At 50.7% G+C, this 16,883-nt stretch overlaps 7 protein-coding genes across 7 annotated transcripts; 4 read left to right on the plus strand and 3 right to left on the minus strand.

Moving 5' to 3' along the window:
• Positions 1-1,114: 1,114 nt before the first annotated feature.
• TIM23 (protein transporter TIM23) lies at positions 1,115-1,771 on the minus strand (the record flags this gene model as incomplete). The annotated part of the gene is made up of 2 exons (XM_041706412.1): positions 1,115-1,138; positions 1,193-1,771. The coding sequence occupies 2 exons, from the start codon at positions 1,769-1,771 to the stop codon at positions 1,115-1,117; spliced, it is 603 nt and encodes a 200-aa protein (XP_041558800.1).
• A 372-nt stretch (positions 1,772-2,143) lies between these two features.
• Positions 2,144-7,623, plus strand: APUU_51318S (THADA/TRM732 family protein; the record flags this gene model as incomplete). The annotated part of the gene is made up of 10 exons (XM_041706413.1): positions 2,144-2,310; positions 2,384-3,345; positions 3,413-4,373; positions 4,422-4,661; positions 4,712-4,940; positions 5,000-5,310; positions 5,361-5,875; positions 5,926-6,066; positions 6,119-6,744; positions 6,799-7,623. 10 exons carry the CDS (start codon positions 2,144-2,146, stop codon positions 7,621-7,623), a joined length of 4,977 nt encoding a protein of 1,658 aa, XP_041558801.1.
• A 389-nt stretch (positions 7,624-8,012) lies between these two features.
• Positions 8,013-8,840, plus strand: APUU_51319S (uncharacterized protein; the record flags this gene model as incomplete). The annotated part of the gene is made up of 1 exon (XM_041706414.1): positions 8,013-8,840. One exon carries the CDS (start codon positions 8,013-8,015, stop codon positions 8,838-8,840), a length of 828 nt encoding a protein of 275 aa, XP_041558802.1.
• Positions 8,841-9,152: 312 nt separating this feature from the next.
• ATG20 (PX and BAR domain-containing protein) lies at positions 9,153-11,292 on the plus strand (the record flags this gene model as incomplete). Its single annotated transcript, XM_041706415.1, has 5 exons — positions 9,153-9,243; positions 9,291-9,562; positions 9,620-9,886; positions 9,950-10,975; positions 11,035-11,292. The coding sequence occupies 5 exons, from the start codon at positions 9,153-9,155 to the stop codon at positions 11,290-11,292; spliced, it is 1,914 nt and encodes a 637-aa protein (XP_041558803.1).
• Positions 11,293-12,253: 961 nt separating this feature from the next.
• Positions 12,254-13,751, plus strand: APUU_51321S (arabinan endo-1,5-alpha-L-arabinosidase; the record flags this gene model as incomplete). Its single annotated transcript, XM_041706416.1, has 2 exons — positions 12,254-13,305; positions 13,355-13,751. 2 exons carry the CDS (start codon positions 12,254-12,256, stop codon positions 13,749-13,751), a joined length of 1,449 nt encoding a protein of 482 aa, XP_041558804.1.
• A 94-nt stretch (positions 13,752-13,845) lies between these two features.
• Positions 13,846-15,171, minus strand: APUU_51322A (uncharacterized protein; the record flags this gene model as incomplete). Its single annotated transcript, XM_041706417.1, has 1 exon — positions 13,846-15,171. The coding sequence occupies one exon, from the start codon at positions 15,169-15,171 to the stop codon at positions 13,846-13,848; it is 1,326 nt and encodes a 441-aa protein (XP_041558805.1).
• Positions 15,172-15,626: 455 nt separating this feature from the next.
• APUU_51323A (uncharacterized protein) lies at positions 15,627-16,648 on the minus strand (the record flags this gene model as incomplete). The annotated part of the gene is made up of 2 exons (XM_041706419.1): positions 15,627-16,427; positions 16,583-16,648. The coding sequence occupies 2 exons, from the start codon at positions 16,646-16,648 to the stop codon at positions 15,627-15,629; spliced, it is 867 nt and encodes a 288-aa protein (XP_041558806.1).
• Positions 16,649-16,883: the final 235 nt, after the last annotated feature.

Below are 16,883 nucleotides of genomic sequence, written 5' to 3' on the forward strand. Positions count from 1 at the left end.
GCTGATTCCTTGATTGCCCTCTTTCGTCCTGTCGACGTAAACTGCGGGCTGTTCCGGGCGTTTTTGCCGCTCCTTTGGGCTTAGTGGTCCCCGCATCAAGGAAAGGCCCTGAATAAATCGCCACTTCCGGCAGGTTAATTTCCTTTTCGGGCCAGGCGCCCTGCCAATCCGCGCCAGCATCGTGCCCAGCGGAAGATTCCCGTGACCTCCAGCGACAGCCATGGTCTACGTAGTCCTGGAGATCTTAATCTCACCGGCGGCTACTGCAAGATACTCACTTCGCTTAGTCTGCGATGCTGCACGTTTTGTGATCTATTGACTGCGAAAACTTAGGACAGCTGCGGAGTAATCGCTGGAAGATTACCGCAGACTGTACTCCGGAGTAACATACCTCGTACCGGCCGGTGTAATCGATCTACACTATTCGCGACGCTACTAGTAAACACTGTTTTTTATAGTCGCTTCAGGCACATTCTAACGGCCCTCTGCCTGTGGGAGTAATTCAACACAAGAATTTGATCCTGTTTAAGAAACGGGCTGAGATCTACGTAACCGGACGCGTCTACGTTTGCAGGAGCTGGCAACATCTCTTAACAGCCCTAAATCCTATACTATCTACCGAAATCGCCCTACGACGCCCTTGTTTCAGATCCATCGACCATGGCCCACGGTGTTGATTCTTAAAAACAGTACCTGGCCAATTAAATGGGGCCAGCTGTGCGGCTCTTAACTGGTCCCCGATTTTTATATCGACAGATATGACAGGCCCAGATGACTTTAGAGAGTTTTCATTCGATGCTCCTGACAACATTAAAGGCGCTTGGTAAGACGGACTGAAACCTGCAACAGTTTTCGCCAGCAAGAACACAAACACAGGAGTCTGGTATATGTACAGTAAAATTTAACAAAACCGATTACCATGCCCGTTCCCAAAACCATGGACAATGCTTTAAGACGAATGCGAAGCGCCAGAGTGAAGAGAGTTGTGAAAAGGCAAGGCAGTCGTTCTAATACACAGTATATGAAAATATAAATTAAAACACCTCCCCGCTTGACCGAAAATGCCGCAAACGAGTAAAGGTGGACGTCAGAATACAGTCGGACATGGACGCGTTCAGAGAACAGCCTTTTTCACCACCTATAATGCCGTTAGTTGTTGAACATTGCAAAATACTAATTCAATTCCACTTACGCTCCATGTTCCAGCAACACCAGCGACAATGCCGCCAGAGATCATCATAGGCTTCAGACCCCGGGTACTCTTAAACACCATGCCACTGATAGCGCCGGCAGTGATGCTGTTGGCAGCATCATGCTTCCCCCGCACATAACCAACAAATGAATTCAGACCGTTGTAAACCATGGCCACCACGCCCGCGGAGTTTCCAAGGAAGGGACCTCTCCGAGTAATGGAGTTCAATACGCCGTTCAGGCGAATCTTGGGGGGTGCCGTTACCGGTGTTTTTCTCAATCCTTCAGCCAGCCCCCAAGCTCCTCCGAGTCCCAGCGCTGCAATGTAGGTCGTTCCGGTTCCGTAGCAAAGGTCATCCGACCATCCTCGCGATGGTAAAACAGATTCTGAGCCGGGGAGCTGATCAAGGGCGGAGTCTTCAAGTGTGATGTAATCGAGGGTGTCTTCGTTCAAGCCAGCTAAAGGGTGAAGGCTCGAGGGGTCGGGAATGGCGACCTCCGAAAGGAATGAGGTGGCATCCGGCGCGTCGAAGTTATCCTTGGCCTGTTTGCGGCCGCTGAACGAATCCCAGATGGACATTTTGAGGCAAGAAAAAGAACTGAATTAAGTTGGTAAAGAATACAAGTTCGAAGAGAAGAACCGGAAAAGGAGATGAAAGTGGCTGATGCAAGCTGCTGCCGGGCACTGATGCTCTTGGTCGTCGCCTCCGAGTTCGCTTGAATTCGAAATCTGAGGAATCGGGAATAAAAACTTCAGCCCCGTGATCAGCCGGTCGCCCGGTAGCCGGAGAAAAGATGCACCGACGCTAAACCCGTTCGGTGGGCCCGCCTGGAAAATCCACAAGCGGCAAAAAGAGATACGATCCAGAGATGGCGGGGATTGGGCTGCAGAAAGCAACTTGTTCGGTGAAATTGGTCGCTGTCGACCGGCTCGTTTATACGGACATGCTTCATGGCGACAATCATGGAAAATAAACCTGACCGCAGCGCTGAGGCCACCGCCGGGCCTATAGACATGGAGCAGATCTCTCAAAATATACAAATACTGCCCGAAGCCACCCTAGACAAAATCGCCAAGGGCCCTCTGGTGAATTTCACCCTTACATGCGATGATATTGAGTAAGACTACGTCCTCGTATTACTAGCTATCTGGCCGCTCTTGCTGCATACATATTTCTGACGCTATCTGCAGAAAAGTAACGAGAGTTTTCAATTCGCTATTGCAGACATATAGCTCAGCAGTCATTTCTCATGCCCATACCACAGCTGCATGCAATGCACTGAGCGCATTTCTTGACGCGGCTTTTGTCTCACAATATGAAGGGACTCGACTTCTAGCCCGATCTCAGCAGACTTTAGTCCCGGTCTTTGACAGTTTCTTGGCTCGATTCAAAGACGTAAAGCCCAGGCCTATGAAACAGGTCCTAGAGTCACTTGCAACGATCATCGCGAAGTCTAGTAATGAGCCTGGATGTGATGCCATCAAGAAAGAGTTCGTGGATGCTGTCCTTCCTGCCATTATACTTGGCGAACCTCGGTCTCGAATCAAAGCCTCCATCAACGCCTTAGAGGCATTATTGCGCAAGAATGCCATCTCATCAATAGAGTTAATCACCCTGATAGATACTTGGCTTATGCGCAATCCAGAACACTGGCCATCCGTGCTTCGGGAAGAATGCCGGACATCCGCAATAGACATCTCTCGATTTTTGCAAAGATCCTCCGAGAACGCAGTCTCAGACGTCCAGTCCGGTGAAACGGCTGTTCAAATCCTTGTTCTAGGCTTTTTGAACCGCTCAAAGTCCCATGACCTGGCAGCATCATCCGGAGAAGTAATGACCATGTTCTTTCGGAAGTTGGAACAGAAACTGGATTCTGCCCCGCTGGGTGAAGGTAAAGAGCGCCTCGCTTTGGCCTGGGTCACGCCAATCAAATGTTTTCTGTTGCAAAACTTTGAGATGCTAGAGAAGCTATCTAACTATATACTTCTGCGCTTATTTGGGCTCGGCGCAAATGGCTTCCGCTGCTTTCTAGAAACGTTGCCGTTGAACAATCTCCTTTCTGGTGACATGGGAAGCTGCTCGTTAAATGAATTAACCCTTCTATTCGAATGTCTACAGATAGGGAAGAAGACTGGTTTAGTCCATGACGACTGTATGTGCAAGAGAACAATGTGACTCTGCAGATCTTTGGCTGATTCCCTTCTTTTTTTCCCCCCCAGATTACTTCACGAAATTTCAAACACAGGAAGAGCCGCCGCTGGTCTTGAAAAGTGAATTCATTGGCCAATTTCTTTTCCATCATGATTTTAGTATCAAGATGGCAGCCCTTTCTTTGCTAATCACGGCGCCATCTACTACGAAACCACTCTCCTCGGCTGCTATTAGGGTTATCATAAAAAGCTTGCCATCTCTCCACGCAGAGTCTGACCCCTGCACAAGGGGAGAAATTCTGAGCATGGTTCGTGGGTTGATTGTACGATTGAAGGGCGGCATTCTTGCAGATATAGAGAATCCAGTTGAGCCCCGTACTACATTAAGCAAGAAACAGCCGATCGTATTCATCAGAGATGATGTTGAAACCCGGTCATGCTTGGAAAACTATTTGAACTTCTTGGCGGCGGACCTACGAACCACTGCTTCTTACCATCGGCATATCATGGCTCTGAAGACCATATACCTTCTTGTCGAATCTGGCCTGGATGAACGTCACATTGGCGCCATGTCAAGCAAACCTGAACACCGCCAAATAAGGTGGAGATTCCATATGGAGATTTTCGGACCCGCGCTTCAAAGATTGTTGGTTGACCTTTTGATGGATCCGTATGACGAAGTACGGGGAATGGCTCTTAACCTCTTGAAGCTATTTCCGAGACAAGTACTTCTTCATGCCACTGGAGCTAACAGGGACAAACCGGAACTGATAATCGCCGTGGCCAAGGCAGAAATGTTGGCAAGCAACACTAGTCGGGCTGATCACGCCGACACCGTTGCCCGGTTATATCAGTTGATTTTCTATACAGCAGATGCAAACGATCCGAAAGAAACTGACTGGTGGAACACTAAGCAGGGGGTTGTTAAATTGATCCTAAGGAAACTTGAGGACAAATTATCCTCTGTGGAGGGACTTTTCAGCTCCTCCCTTCGCGACGCACCCCTTCACGGCTATCTTTGCGCGTTACGGTATGTCGTGCCTGTCCCAACTAAATGAGTGCCTAACTGATGTTCTAGATACATTATTTCGTCCCCGAAATTCTATTTGTTGGTCTCCTACAAAGGAGCTGATAGTCCTGAGAACTGGAAATCAATCCATACAAGGATCTCATCGATTCGCGATAGAATATGGGAGGAAGTGAAGCCTCAGCTATGCATTGACTCCCCTGAAGGCCATGCCGCTGAGCCTATTGAAGATCTCAAAGTCGGCCCCAAGGACATTCTTTCTTACTCGTGGCGTGCATTACGAGAGTCTAGGTAGATTATCCCTTCATATTTATGTCAATGGTCAATACTAACAAATACAGTCTGCTTGTGCATGCAACACTGTCCAATCAGACCTATGGACCAGAAGGCGAAGCTGGCTTAACAAGAAGCGATTACGAGAAAATAGGGAGAAGCAGTTTCACACAACTTGCAGAACTTCGCCACCGAGGTGCTTTCTCTACAGTGGCTCAAACGTTCTCGACTTGCTGTCAGCGGTGCGGTCAATCAAGTAACCCCGAAATTGCTGCGCTCCCAGCACTTTGGTATCAGGTGGGTCAGCTCGACGTTAACTCCTAAAAAACGAGCTCGTTATAACTTATTCAATACAGGAAGCGAAGAAAATTATTTTCGAGAAAGCTTCAAAGCTCACCCGCCGTTCAGCTGGTCTACCAGCTCTAGTTGGAGGAATATTGCTTTCAAACCCAGGCGGCCCATTGTTCAAACAAGTCCTCCAAGAGCTTCAAAACGTTGCTCACCTACCAGCTCAGCTTGGAGCTGAGAATCAAACTGTGGAGCTGCCTCAAGTTCACGCCATGAATTGTCTCCGAGAGGTAATCAACAACGCCAGACTTGGACCTCACACGGAAGGCTTCCTCATGCCTGTGCTGAACCTCTCAGCAGAGCGCATGGGATCTCCAATGTAAGTAATTCCAACCAATCCTTTGCCTGGGTATATTCTGACCCGTCTAGCTGGGCGCTTCGTAACGCTGGCCTGATGCTCTTCCGTGCCTTGATGAACCGCATGTGCCGTAACGACTTCCAAGGATTTGGCGGCAAATCCGGATCTGAACCTGGATCGAGGATCTCATTCCAGAAATACCCTGGCCTTGTGCAGTTATTATCCAACTTATTGGCGCCACCGCAGACAGACGGCGAGGGAGGACAAGCCGATAGCACTATGATGACCGAGCGAGTATTCCCAGCTTTGGAACTGATTGCCGAAAAGATCCCGAACCCTACAGATACAGATGATCCTATGCTACTTGCACTGATCCGGGAGCATCTGAAAAGTCCTGTTTGGGGTATTCGCGAGCACGCAGCGCGTGTTTATACTTCGTTGTTGGAGCGTTCAAATATATTAGATGAGATACAGGTGCTTCTTAAAGCACGCGATACTGAGACCCAGAATTACCTCCATGGCGAATCTCTGTGCATCAGATATTCGCTTCGTCGTTTTGCATTCGCACCTTCAGCCTTTTGGAATGGTATATCCTTGCTGTCCACATTTATATAGCCATTTGCTAACTCATCCCAGAGCGCATTGGAGACGTCAAGTCAACTATAAAGTCCATCTTTGCGGAATCATATACTGTCTCTAAATCACCATTCGTGCAAATAACTTTGTTAGAGATGATAAGTGACGCCGTTGAAAGGAGCCTGGAGTCGGGTGCCGAAGGTAGGTTATGACTGTCTTGAGTGATAAGGCATAGAGATTAATTTATAAGCAGGGGAAATGACTGACCTTCTGGACTTTATTTTCGACACTTACGAGATTCCCGAAACCGTGGACTTCGTGTTTGATTCGAGCAACCCGTCATTTACTACCCTAAGCACGACCCGCGCCTTTTCTCTTCTTCGCAGAGAGCTCGCTTGGGTTGCAGTTTTGAGGGCACTTACGAAGGGTGATACCAAGGACCTGGAGAGATTTGTGCAGAAAGTCGCTACATTCGACCCGAACGCCTGCCAATGGATACTCGAAAACCTCCACGAGCTACTTGGTGCCAATAATGGATATACCGAGCCATTGACCAAGCTCTACACTTCGCTTATACGTGAAAATGTTCCCTTGGAAGTCAAGACACCTGCTATTTCGAATCTTGCGTCCTACGTCCAGGTCGCTCTTGGATCGGAGCACACGGCGCTTCAGACATCTGCGTTACCATGGGAAGATCTAGCTGCGCAAGTTAAGCTTGGCTCAGCCGAGAAAGGGTTCAATAGAGATAGAGCAGACGCAGACTTACAATTGGAGGGGTGCCTTGTCGGCTCGAAATCTCTCACACCGGAACAGCAGCTTTCGGGAACAGAGATCCAGGAGTGGGCTACACGGCTGCGGTTCGCATTGGCTGAAGAAACGGTATGTGCACGCGTTGGATTTTGATATTCGGAAATATTCTAACGCAGGGATTAGGAATTCTCCACTCGTTATGCAGCCGCGACATCCATTGCTGCATTCGCTCGGGCATATCGCCCGCTGGGAACACCACCACAAACAGATAAAGTGTTCCTAGACATATACCTGAGTCTGTATGATCTACTGAATGATGACGACGAGGAGCTTCGTGATATCGCTGCTTCGACAGCCTCATGGGTCCTCTCGTACTCTTCAGTCTCCCCTCAAAAGGCAGTCACACTGTCGCCATTGAACGCAAGCGAACTCTTCGCCAAATTTATCACAGATAACTACGCGGATTCGCAGCTTCTTTATACCAGAGCTATCAGGTACATTCTAGGTTTGGAGCCACGGATCGGCGACTCCAGCAACAAAGCGTGCCCCATGTCTGTTTCCAGGATTATTGTCGAGCTTAGGAAGGAGAGCACTGTTCTTTTTGAGGAGGAGAAACAAAACCTGTTCATTGAGGAAACCCGCGAGATAGATTTGTGGTCGAGTGTAGTGACTCGATTAACGAAGGCGGCGTATGATAAACAACTATTGAAGGAAGTCTTCGACTGGGTTTCTGAAGGACTGACGAGTTTTGCGGATACCCTTGCGGGCCCTGCTGGGGAGGATGGATTAATAGGCTGGACGGCGAAGCCAGAGTCATATACCCTTGGAGTGCGCGTTGTTAGTCTTGCGGGTCTGTTGACCTCGAAGGAGCTCAGCGCTCTTGGTCTTTTGGGTGACTCTCAGTTTGTCATCAAGGAGAAGCTGGAAACGTTGCTGGAGCATGGGAAGACTGGTTTGCTTCATGCTGATCTTTTGTCAAGGATCGAGGTTGCTTTGGGTTGTTCATAGATTGAGTATAGACAAAAGTTATACATACACATAGAACCAGGCTGATGTCGGCTTGCATGCATTCCTTGGCTGGGTAAATATCATAAGTAGTCAAGTAGTTCCAAGCAGCGTCAACATCTTCATTCACCGCGGGGATGGTCTGCCACTCTCACCTACTAACACAACCATCTACTCAATCCATTATCCCAGCCATCTAAGAAAACAGCATGGACTTCAAGCCTGTAACGAGCCTCATTCTCGTCTCCAGAAAACCCAATACACACCTCACTGAGCAGACCCAAGTGAGAAGTGAACCAGTATTGCAACTACCCATCATCGATATCTATTGAAGTTATCCACTCCACCATCACACCGAACATCGCCTTCTACTTTACGAGCTGCTGCCCGAAATGAACGACAACACCATAATCGCCGTCGTTATCGTCGTCGCCCTCGCCGCAATGGTCATAGGGGGAACCTACGTCTATAATCTCCGAGCGAAGCTGAGACAAGAGATGACGATAGTCCGCGTCGAGTCCCAGAAACGACGGATGCAGCAGTTGCATGCAGCTTCTGCGGCGGTTGTACGTGTAAAACAGGCGAGTCGTGGCCAGAGTCGTGGCCGAAGCCGTGCTCGTTCGAGACGGCGCGATGTGTCCCCCGGTTACGATAGGAGGAGGGTGGTTGATCGCGATCAGGATCGTAATCAGAATAAGAAAGGGAAGGAAGGGAAGAAGGGCCAGCTGCAAGAGCAGCAGAAGCAGAGGCAGAGGCAGGATGGCGATGCGCGATCTACGAATTCTTCGGGGAAAAAGGCGCCCCCTGTTTCGAGGTCTGGATCTACGAGGCCTGCCCAGAAGAACTGGAAGAGTAATACTGAACAGCGCCCCCAGGAGCGGGATCAGGGCCAGCAGGAATGGGAGAACCAAAGTAATAACAGCGACGGCTGGAGTCAGTATAACAATACAGACCAGACACAGAATACATCAGGCTACGACCAGGCCGATAACAATGACTCCAATGGAGATAGCTGGGGCAATAATGGGCCTGCTGGTGGTGATGACTGGAATAATGCTGAGAACAACAACCAAACTAAAGACAACAAGAACAATGGCGGACAGCAAAAGGGAGGGTGGAGTGCGGATGCTTCTGATGCGATGGCTACTCAGAAAAAGGCACCGCAGCCAGCACCGCAGCCAGCTCCTAGCCAGCCAGCGGACGCAGAAATTGACTGGTGATGCTGAAGCTGGAGAGTGCCTGGTAGAGAGAGAGAGAGTGGAGCCGTTCCCCGCGGGTGTGCGGCGGGCGGTGAGACTGACGGCGCCAGTGACGAGTGACGAGTGACCAGTGACGATGTCTTGCCAATTGAGCTTCATGCAACCTCCCCTTCGCTGCTCTCAACAACAGACTGTCGGTCTCTCTGCTGTGCCTTGGATTGCAATAGACTGTCTTTCATATTTATTTCCCGAATCTACGTTCCTGTCCTGCATGCAGACTTCCACCACCCCGCGTTCCTAATCAAGGCTGCCTGACCAGCCTCCGCCTTAGCTATGTGGAACGACGAAGATAACAACCCGTACGGCGCATTCGATAGCGAAGCCCGGCTATCGGAATCACTGCATTCTACCACCATCGAATCCCGTAAGAATATATGCCCGGTGAACAATGTGTCCTGTTAACACTTCCAGCTCTGTACAATGCCGACTACCCCCCTCCGCCTTCCAGCCACTCCTCCAATCCCGACATTTCAGACTTCTCCCAAAATCCAGAACAGAGCGATGACGACGATGGAAACTATGCTGCGCAGCAGAGCGGTGTCGGTTACTCTCGCAAGAGCGTATACGATAGCCGCATAGAGCAGCTACTCTACGAGAATCCGGAAATGCCGATTCTTATCACCGACGCCGGGAAGAACCATGAGGGCGGGGGAGGCTTCATTGTGTACACAATACGGACTGGAGTATGTTATCCCTGCACCGGAGGCTATCGCGTTCCATTTTGCTAAATGGTGGATCAGGATTTGGAAGTTCGGCGACGGTACTCGGAATTCTCTTCGTTGCGGGCTACGCTCGTAAGCCTCCACCCAACTCTGATCGTTCCTCCAATCCCGGACAAACATACTATAGCCGACTACGCTGCGAAACCAACCAAAGCCAAGGAAGATGCTACGATTATTGATCTCCGGAAACGAATGTTGGCGGTCTTCCTGAACCGGTGTCGGAGAATGAAAGAAGTCCGAGAAGATGGCGTTTGGTGGAGGTTTTTGGATCCTAATGTTAGCTGGGTATGTTTGCAAAGGAAGTCATACAAAAAAAAAAAAAAAAAGAGCACGCTAACTCGTGTCTAGAGTGAGGTCTTGAATACTCACCCTGCCTCCTCGGTGCCCAAGAATAACCTCAAGGCACCCCCTCTTGACCCTGCAAACCCAACGGCCGCGCATGCTTGGCTTCCAACCCCCTCTGCATCTGCGAAGCTGAAGAACACGCCCGGGACGGCTACATCGCCGATCGCAGAAACACCAGGCCCAGATATTCTAGGCCGTTTCCCCCCTGAATCGCGCAAGCTGAGCGAAAAAGAACTAGATCCGTATTTTACCAATTTTGAAGCTTCTACTCGAGAGTTAGAGCTCCTCCTCCAGGGCAACATGGAGAAAGTGAATCGCCGCACGCTTGCTCATCTGTCCGGATTGTCCGCAGATTTGATGGAGCTGGGTGCTCGTTACAATGGATTCTCTCTTTCTGAGCAATCTCCGACCGTGGCGACTGCTATTGAACGGGTTGGACAAGCAGCGGACACTTCCTACATTGAGACGGAAGAGCTGTCACTCGCGCTCAGCGCGAACTTTGCGGAGCCAATGAGAGAGAGCGCCCAGTTTGCGAGTGTGGTCCGTAATGTTCTACGATACCGAGTGCTTAAGAGGGTGCAGGAAGATATGACAAGGGATGAGCTGGCCAAGAAGAGGACTCTACTGGAGTCTCTGGAAAGGAGCGAGCAGGAGGCAAAACGTATTGAGCAGTACCTTAACCGAAACCCACCACAGGCACCAACAAAACCTCAGCGATCCCTATCAACGTCTTCGGCAACTAGCAGTCAGGGAGGCACCGAGGGGGAGTCGCGGCCGAGTGGAGAGGACACAGCCTCCATTGACTCTGATTTTCCGCCAACGCATGCCGAGCATCCGTCTGCGACGGCGCAGCGGTACCCGGATCCTGGACCGACGTCACCCCAGGCACATCGCAAAACGTCGAGTGGGAATTTTGTTGCTAACAAGATCTTCGGCCGCATCAGTCATGCGGTCCATGGATTCGTGGACGTCGATCCCGAGCGGACACGGCGGGACCAAATCGGGAAAACTAAAGAAAGCTTGGTCCAGGTATGCTTACTTTGGAACGCCCGAGCTCCATTAAGGTTCAAAACTAATTTGAGCTACAGCTGGAGCAAGCGTTAGGGGTGTCAGAGAAAGACGTCAAGGACGCCAGTGCTGGGGTCTTGCACGACCTGAAGCGATTCCAAAAGGATAAGGAAGGAGACCTCCGCCGGTACATGGTATGTGTAGATCCCTCAAGAGGTTTTACCCAACTGACACAAGGACAGGTCGCCTACGCACGCTGCCACCTCGACTGGGCTCGCAAGAATCTCGAGACGTGGACGGAGGCGAAAGACGAGGTGGACAAAATCGAGGTCCGGTAACTTGCATTCGGTATTGGGGATTTGTCCGACGATGTTTTCGGGTGGTGTGTGTACCTGGTGACGGCGTTGGTGGACGATCTGTTATTTGAAATACTCTGTTGTCCATCAATTTTCTTTCCCCCCCCCTTGAGGGTTATTTGCTCTCGACCACGGACAATCCTCATATGCGAGGTGTCTGAAATGCTTATGATGTTATGCAAATACCAACACCCATAAATAGTCGATGTGATATGCGCTGTATAGTTACCCCGTAGGTGAAGCTGCCGAGAATCGGCCGTCGATCGGTTCAGGGCCAATTTTTCAGGAGTCGAGGCGGAACCATGGTCCGGCTGCGTAAGAACAACAAATTATTGAGGGCGCACTGTTCAACAATTTCGACCGAACTTCTGAAGTGAAGTCATATCTGGGCGCCATGAACAGGCAATTTGCATGCGACAGGGTGGATCTCGGGGTTGGTTTCGCCGGCCGTGACTGGATCGACAAGACACCATCGCCAGGCTGCCAGACGCCATCCCTAGACTGCCTCAGTGCCTGTCTGCTGCCTTTCTTTCTTCACCTGCACTTGCCACCCCTCTCCCGACTCCTTGCCTGTTCCTGTGTCTCTGATTCCGCGTCTCGCCGTTGATCAGGGCCATTGTGTTGATCCATCAACGACAAATTGCCGGATCCGGCGAAAATCCTGTCCTGGCGCCCTTTCTTTTCGACACTTTCGACACATCAGCCAAATCCAAGCATTCTTCCCCTTTCGCGCGTCGATCATGTTGTCACTCTCCTAGCAAGGTACTCTCGCAAACGATGCTTTGAAGCTCTGAAGCTCTCTGCTCCCCCATCACAGAGCTCTCGCTGGCAGCTCTTATTCGACGCTCCTGGGCTCCGACGTGCGAAAACAATGGGTCCCAGAGGCCCCTACCTAGCCAGGTGGTGAGTTGTTTCCACAGTTCTCTCTTCGCATGCGAACAAGATGCACGGCTCCAGTCGTCTCCGGGACGCGGAGTCGGCCACTTTATTACCATGGCCTGTTCCGCGTCCTGGGGGGAAGGGCAGACGACGAAGCAGCAGCAGAAGCAGAAGCAGAAGCAGAGACTCTTCCTCTTCCAGGTCCAGACTGTCTTCCATCGCGATCCGCCGCTTGACTTTGTCCCGTCGTCGCTTTCTCAAGATGGCTATTCTCCTGGCTGTCCTCCTCCTCGTCTCACTGGCCTACTCGGCCCGTATCAGGCCTTCTTTGTTTCGAGGTGCCAACGATACTGTCTTCCATGAGGATGGTCCTTCCCGTACCGATGGGTATGCTCGTGCCCATGGTACGGACTTTCTTATCCATGATCCGAGTATCGTCCAGGTTGGGGATACATTTTACTCTTACAGCGTTGCCCCCGGTATCGCCGTCCACGAGTCCTCTAGCCTCGACGGGCCCTGGACGCAAACCGGCAGTGTTCTCGGCGGAAACAGTGTTATCACAAAGGGTGACAACAAGGCCCCCTGGGCGCCCAACACCGTTCAGATCGGAGACAAGTTCTACTGCTACTATGCCGTCAGCAACGCTGGCTGCCGCGATAGTGCTATCGGGGTAGCCTCGTCCAACTCTCCCGGACCCGGGGATTGGACAGACCACGGACTTATTCTTCAGTCAGGCACCGGCGATGACTCGGATACCTTCCCAATGGACCAATCGAACGCGATCGACGCCAATGTGTTTGTGGACTTTGACAACTCCGCGTATTTGATCTTCGGCAGCTTCTGGACAGGCATTTGGCAGGTCAAGCTTGATGATGATTTGGTCTCTGTGGAAGGTAACGACACCAAAAGTCTTAGCTCGTCCCATCTTGCTGCAGAGCCCGGGAAAGTGTGGCGTTCTTCAAGGAAGGCAGCGAGTCCCGTTTGTGGTGACCCAACCGGAGGCCATCCCATCGAGGGCGCCTTTCTGGCTTACCAGGAACCGTACTATTATCTGTGGTATAGCTGGGGGAGGTGCTGCGAGTTTAAGGACCCGAAGATGCGGACGAATGGGCAAGAGTACGTTTCTCCATACTTGATTGTTGGAGCTTGTAGCTAACAGACACAGATACCGCATCCGAGTTGGACGATCCGACAACGTGCGCGGCCCGTTCGTGGATAAACAGGGCAACGACCTTGTTGATGGTGGTGGTGAGACGGTTTACGCCTCAAATGGTGATGTCTTCGCTCCTGGGGGTCAGGGCATTATGAGCGACCTGACTGGTGATATCCTCTACTACCATTACCGTGAGTGTCCACCCTATCCTTTTCGTCTCCATGGGCCGACTAATGACATGTCTAGTCAATTCCTCCATCAGCTACGAATTCGGCCAAGCAAGACTTGGATGGAACCGGCTGGTATACGTGGACGGCTGGCCTGTCGCAGTTTATTAGAATATTTACATTCCGACTTGGATATATCCCGCATATATCCACCCTACTTAGACTCTATACATACAGCATAATAGATATAGACCATCTATAGAGTAATATAATAATGCTTACATACAAACAAACAGACCAACTAACTAAATCGAATCATCCTCAAACAAACAAGCATCAGATATCCGCCTCAACAACCATCCACGCAACATACCACCCAATCTCACCCCCCATCTTCTCCATCACCCGCCGACTGGCGACATTATCCACAGCTACATCCGCAAAGAACCACTCCTCCTGTCCCCCGCCGAGGCCACCGTGATTATGACGCGCAGAAGGTTCAAAAACATCGACCCCTCTCTTCATCACCTCCTTCCCAACAACCCCTCCCAAGCCCTTGCCGCGATGCTCCGGCTCAACGTGCAGCGTGCAAAGACTCCCGTCGAACCCCAGGAATGCCCATCCAATCGGCATCTCCCCTTCCCCTTCCCCATCTGCACCTGCTCCTACACCTGCGCCAGAAGCCGTAGCAACGGGTGGGGAGGATGCAGGTAAGCCATCACCATCATCATAAACATCACCATCACCACCAGGCCGGTAATACAACGCCACACCACCCATGGCCATCAACGCCTGCTTCGAGCGCGGGATATTAGTGCGGTTCTTCACCAGGTCAAGGTGTTTCTCCTGGATCCCTGAGACGCCAGTGGAGTCGGTGAACGTGTACCCAGGCCCAGGCCCAGACCCCTTTCCAACTAAGCTCCCCTTTTCTGGACCATCGCTGTTGATGTCATCATTAAACGATGACGAGGGGAAACAGTACTTGGCGTAGAAGACGTTTTGGCCGCGGTGGATACGCACCCCTGGTCTTGAACTTTCTGGACCGGGACTTGGACTTGGATTTGCACTCGGCTTCGTTGGCAGTGTCTCACTTGCAAGTTCGCAGATCAGTTCGACGACGGTCTTGTGCACTGAGCCTAGCAAGACGGATGTTTTGGGGTGTGGTGGGATCTTCTTCACGCCTTCGTCCCTTGCTTTCTCTGGGTTTAGGTGTGCGACTAGGGCGGGTGGTTGGGAGGACACCCAGGCGATGTAGGGCGGGACGAGCTTGGTGCGGATGTGCGTAAATAAAGACAGCAGTTGGTATTTTGTTGTTTCTTTTTCTTGGGTGGAGATCGGTGCGTTGTTGTGATTGTTATGGTGAGTTGGCTCCGACGCTGATGCTGACGCGGAGTTGGAGTTGGACTTTGTTTCGAGGGTTGAAAAGACCCAGACTTGCGTATCCAGGCCTCTATGGACGTCTGCGTATGCTGCTAGCCATGGAGTCTCAGTCCCAGTCTTGGTCTCTGGCTCTGACCCTGGAGGGAACGAAGCGAGGACTTGGGCTGTGGGTGAGGGGTGAGTGGCCTGGTGCTGAATGCGGCGGAGGAGGGGGCCTGATTGTGGGAGATGGGCCTTTAGATGGGTGAGGAGGGTTGTGTAGGGATGGTGATGGGCGTGCATTTTGCTTTCTATATTGTCTTTTTGGTGTTTTTGCTCGTTTTGATTCTACAAAGGCAGAAGTTGGAGGTGGCGGATGAGTCAAAACTCAAGCACCTCATCCTAAGAGTCGGCGTTCGAGAAGAGCGCCGCCCAGAACTTTATCAATTCTATTGCAAACACTAATTTGATGATAAATAAGTAGTAAGTAACTAAGTGGGATATTAGTCTATTGGCCCTGAGAATGTCTGCAGATGGAAACGTGTGTTTCCGGTCTTGGGGTGCTATTTATATATAGATGAAGCAGCTACAGTTGGATGAGAAATCATAAACCAAACCACCACATATCAGTTGATTAACAATCTCATCTGTCAAACCTATCTAAGCATAATAATGGGACAAGAACTTAAACACGAGTGAAAGCACTCAAATATAACCCAACCCAAAAAAAAGAACTCCGAAAACACCAACACCAGCATCTACCGATGCCACGCTCCCTTAGAATTTCTCTTCGCCGGAGAAAAATAATTCGAAACCCTCCAACTCTTCCTCCGATCCTTCGCCTTCAGTTCCAGATCCCGTCCAATGCGCTCAACGCTCAGATCCTCAGAGCCGCTTATCCCTGCTTCCGGGAAAAACGACTCGATGGATGAATTGGTGTCGCGTGTTTCCCTCCTGCGCTGGCCCCGAGCATGCCAATTCTTCTCGGCCACGGCTCGCCTGTTATATGTGACAGCCTCCTCATCTGATAGTCCGTCATGAAATGCGAGACCTGGATTCCTGCCTAGTGTTGGACTTGGGCTAGGGCATGCGCTTCGGACATCCCGAGAGCAGACAGGACCAAGGTCGAGAGGACTGATTTCAGTGTCACTGGGGAGATCGGCATCGATGGGCTTGATGAGAAGTTTGACAGACTTGCAGCTTTTGGGTATATTCGGAGTTGGAGGGCTTGAAGAAGGGGGTGTTGTAGTTGGTGAGGCGGATAGCAGCGGCGGTGACCTTTGAGCCAGAGAAGAGAAGAACTCTGCGATTGTGGTGTCTGGTGGTGGTGATGCTCGAAAGATCGCTGGGATAGGAGTGTTGCTAATTTCGACCATGTTCAGGCTTCGACGCAGACTGGGGAGGGTGGGTGATGGGTTGGGTTCCATGGCGATAACAGTTGGATATAAACGATTGATATGGACTGGTGATTGACGAGTAGCGAGTGGCGAGAACGAGATCGAGAACGAGAGAACGAGAGGATGGGAGAAGGAAGAACGCGGAGTGGAGGAGATGCGAAACTGTAACAACTGGAAGGAAGAACTGAGCACCTGCCACTTTGCTCTTACGACTACTTCTACTGATAATCCTACGACTGATACAAGTGGTACCACTGTACATGCTCAAAGACCATACGATCTATGCCGTATTCTAACCACATCCTATACACAAATACTCCTATATGCCAGCCATCATTGACCTGGTTCATAGCTCTGTCAACATCCACATCACGGCGGCACATTCTGCTCTAGAAGTTGCCACGGAAAGCTTTTGAAAATAACACGCAAAGACCGGAAAGAAAAGGATATGCCTTTCCGTCATCAACATAACACACAAATAAATGCAAGGACTGCGTACATACACTGTCCACCATGCGCATAAAAAAAACACAATGCAACCATAATACCTGCCCTGCTTCACCCACCCGTGACCACAGGGCTGTCTAAAAGTTCGTTTTCACATCCAAAAATCGTCGA

Source organism: Aspergillus puulaauensis, chromosome 5, assembly GCF_016861865.1.
Source record: "Aspergillus puulaauensis MK2 DNA, chromosome 5, nearly complete sequence".
In the NCBI taxonomy this organism is placed as follows: domain Eukaryota; kingdom Fungi; phylum Ascomycota; class Eurotiomycetes; order Eurotiales; family Aspergillaceae; genus Aspergillus; species Aspergillus puulaauensis.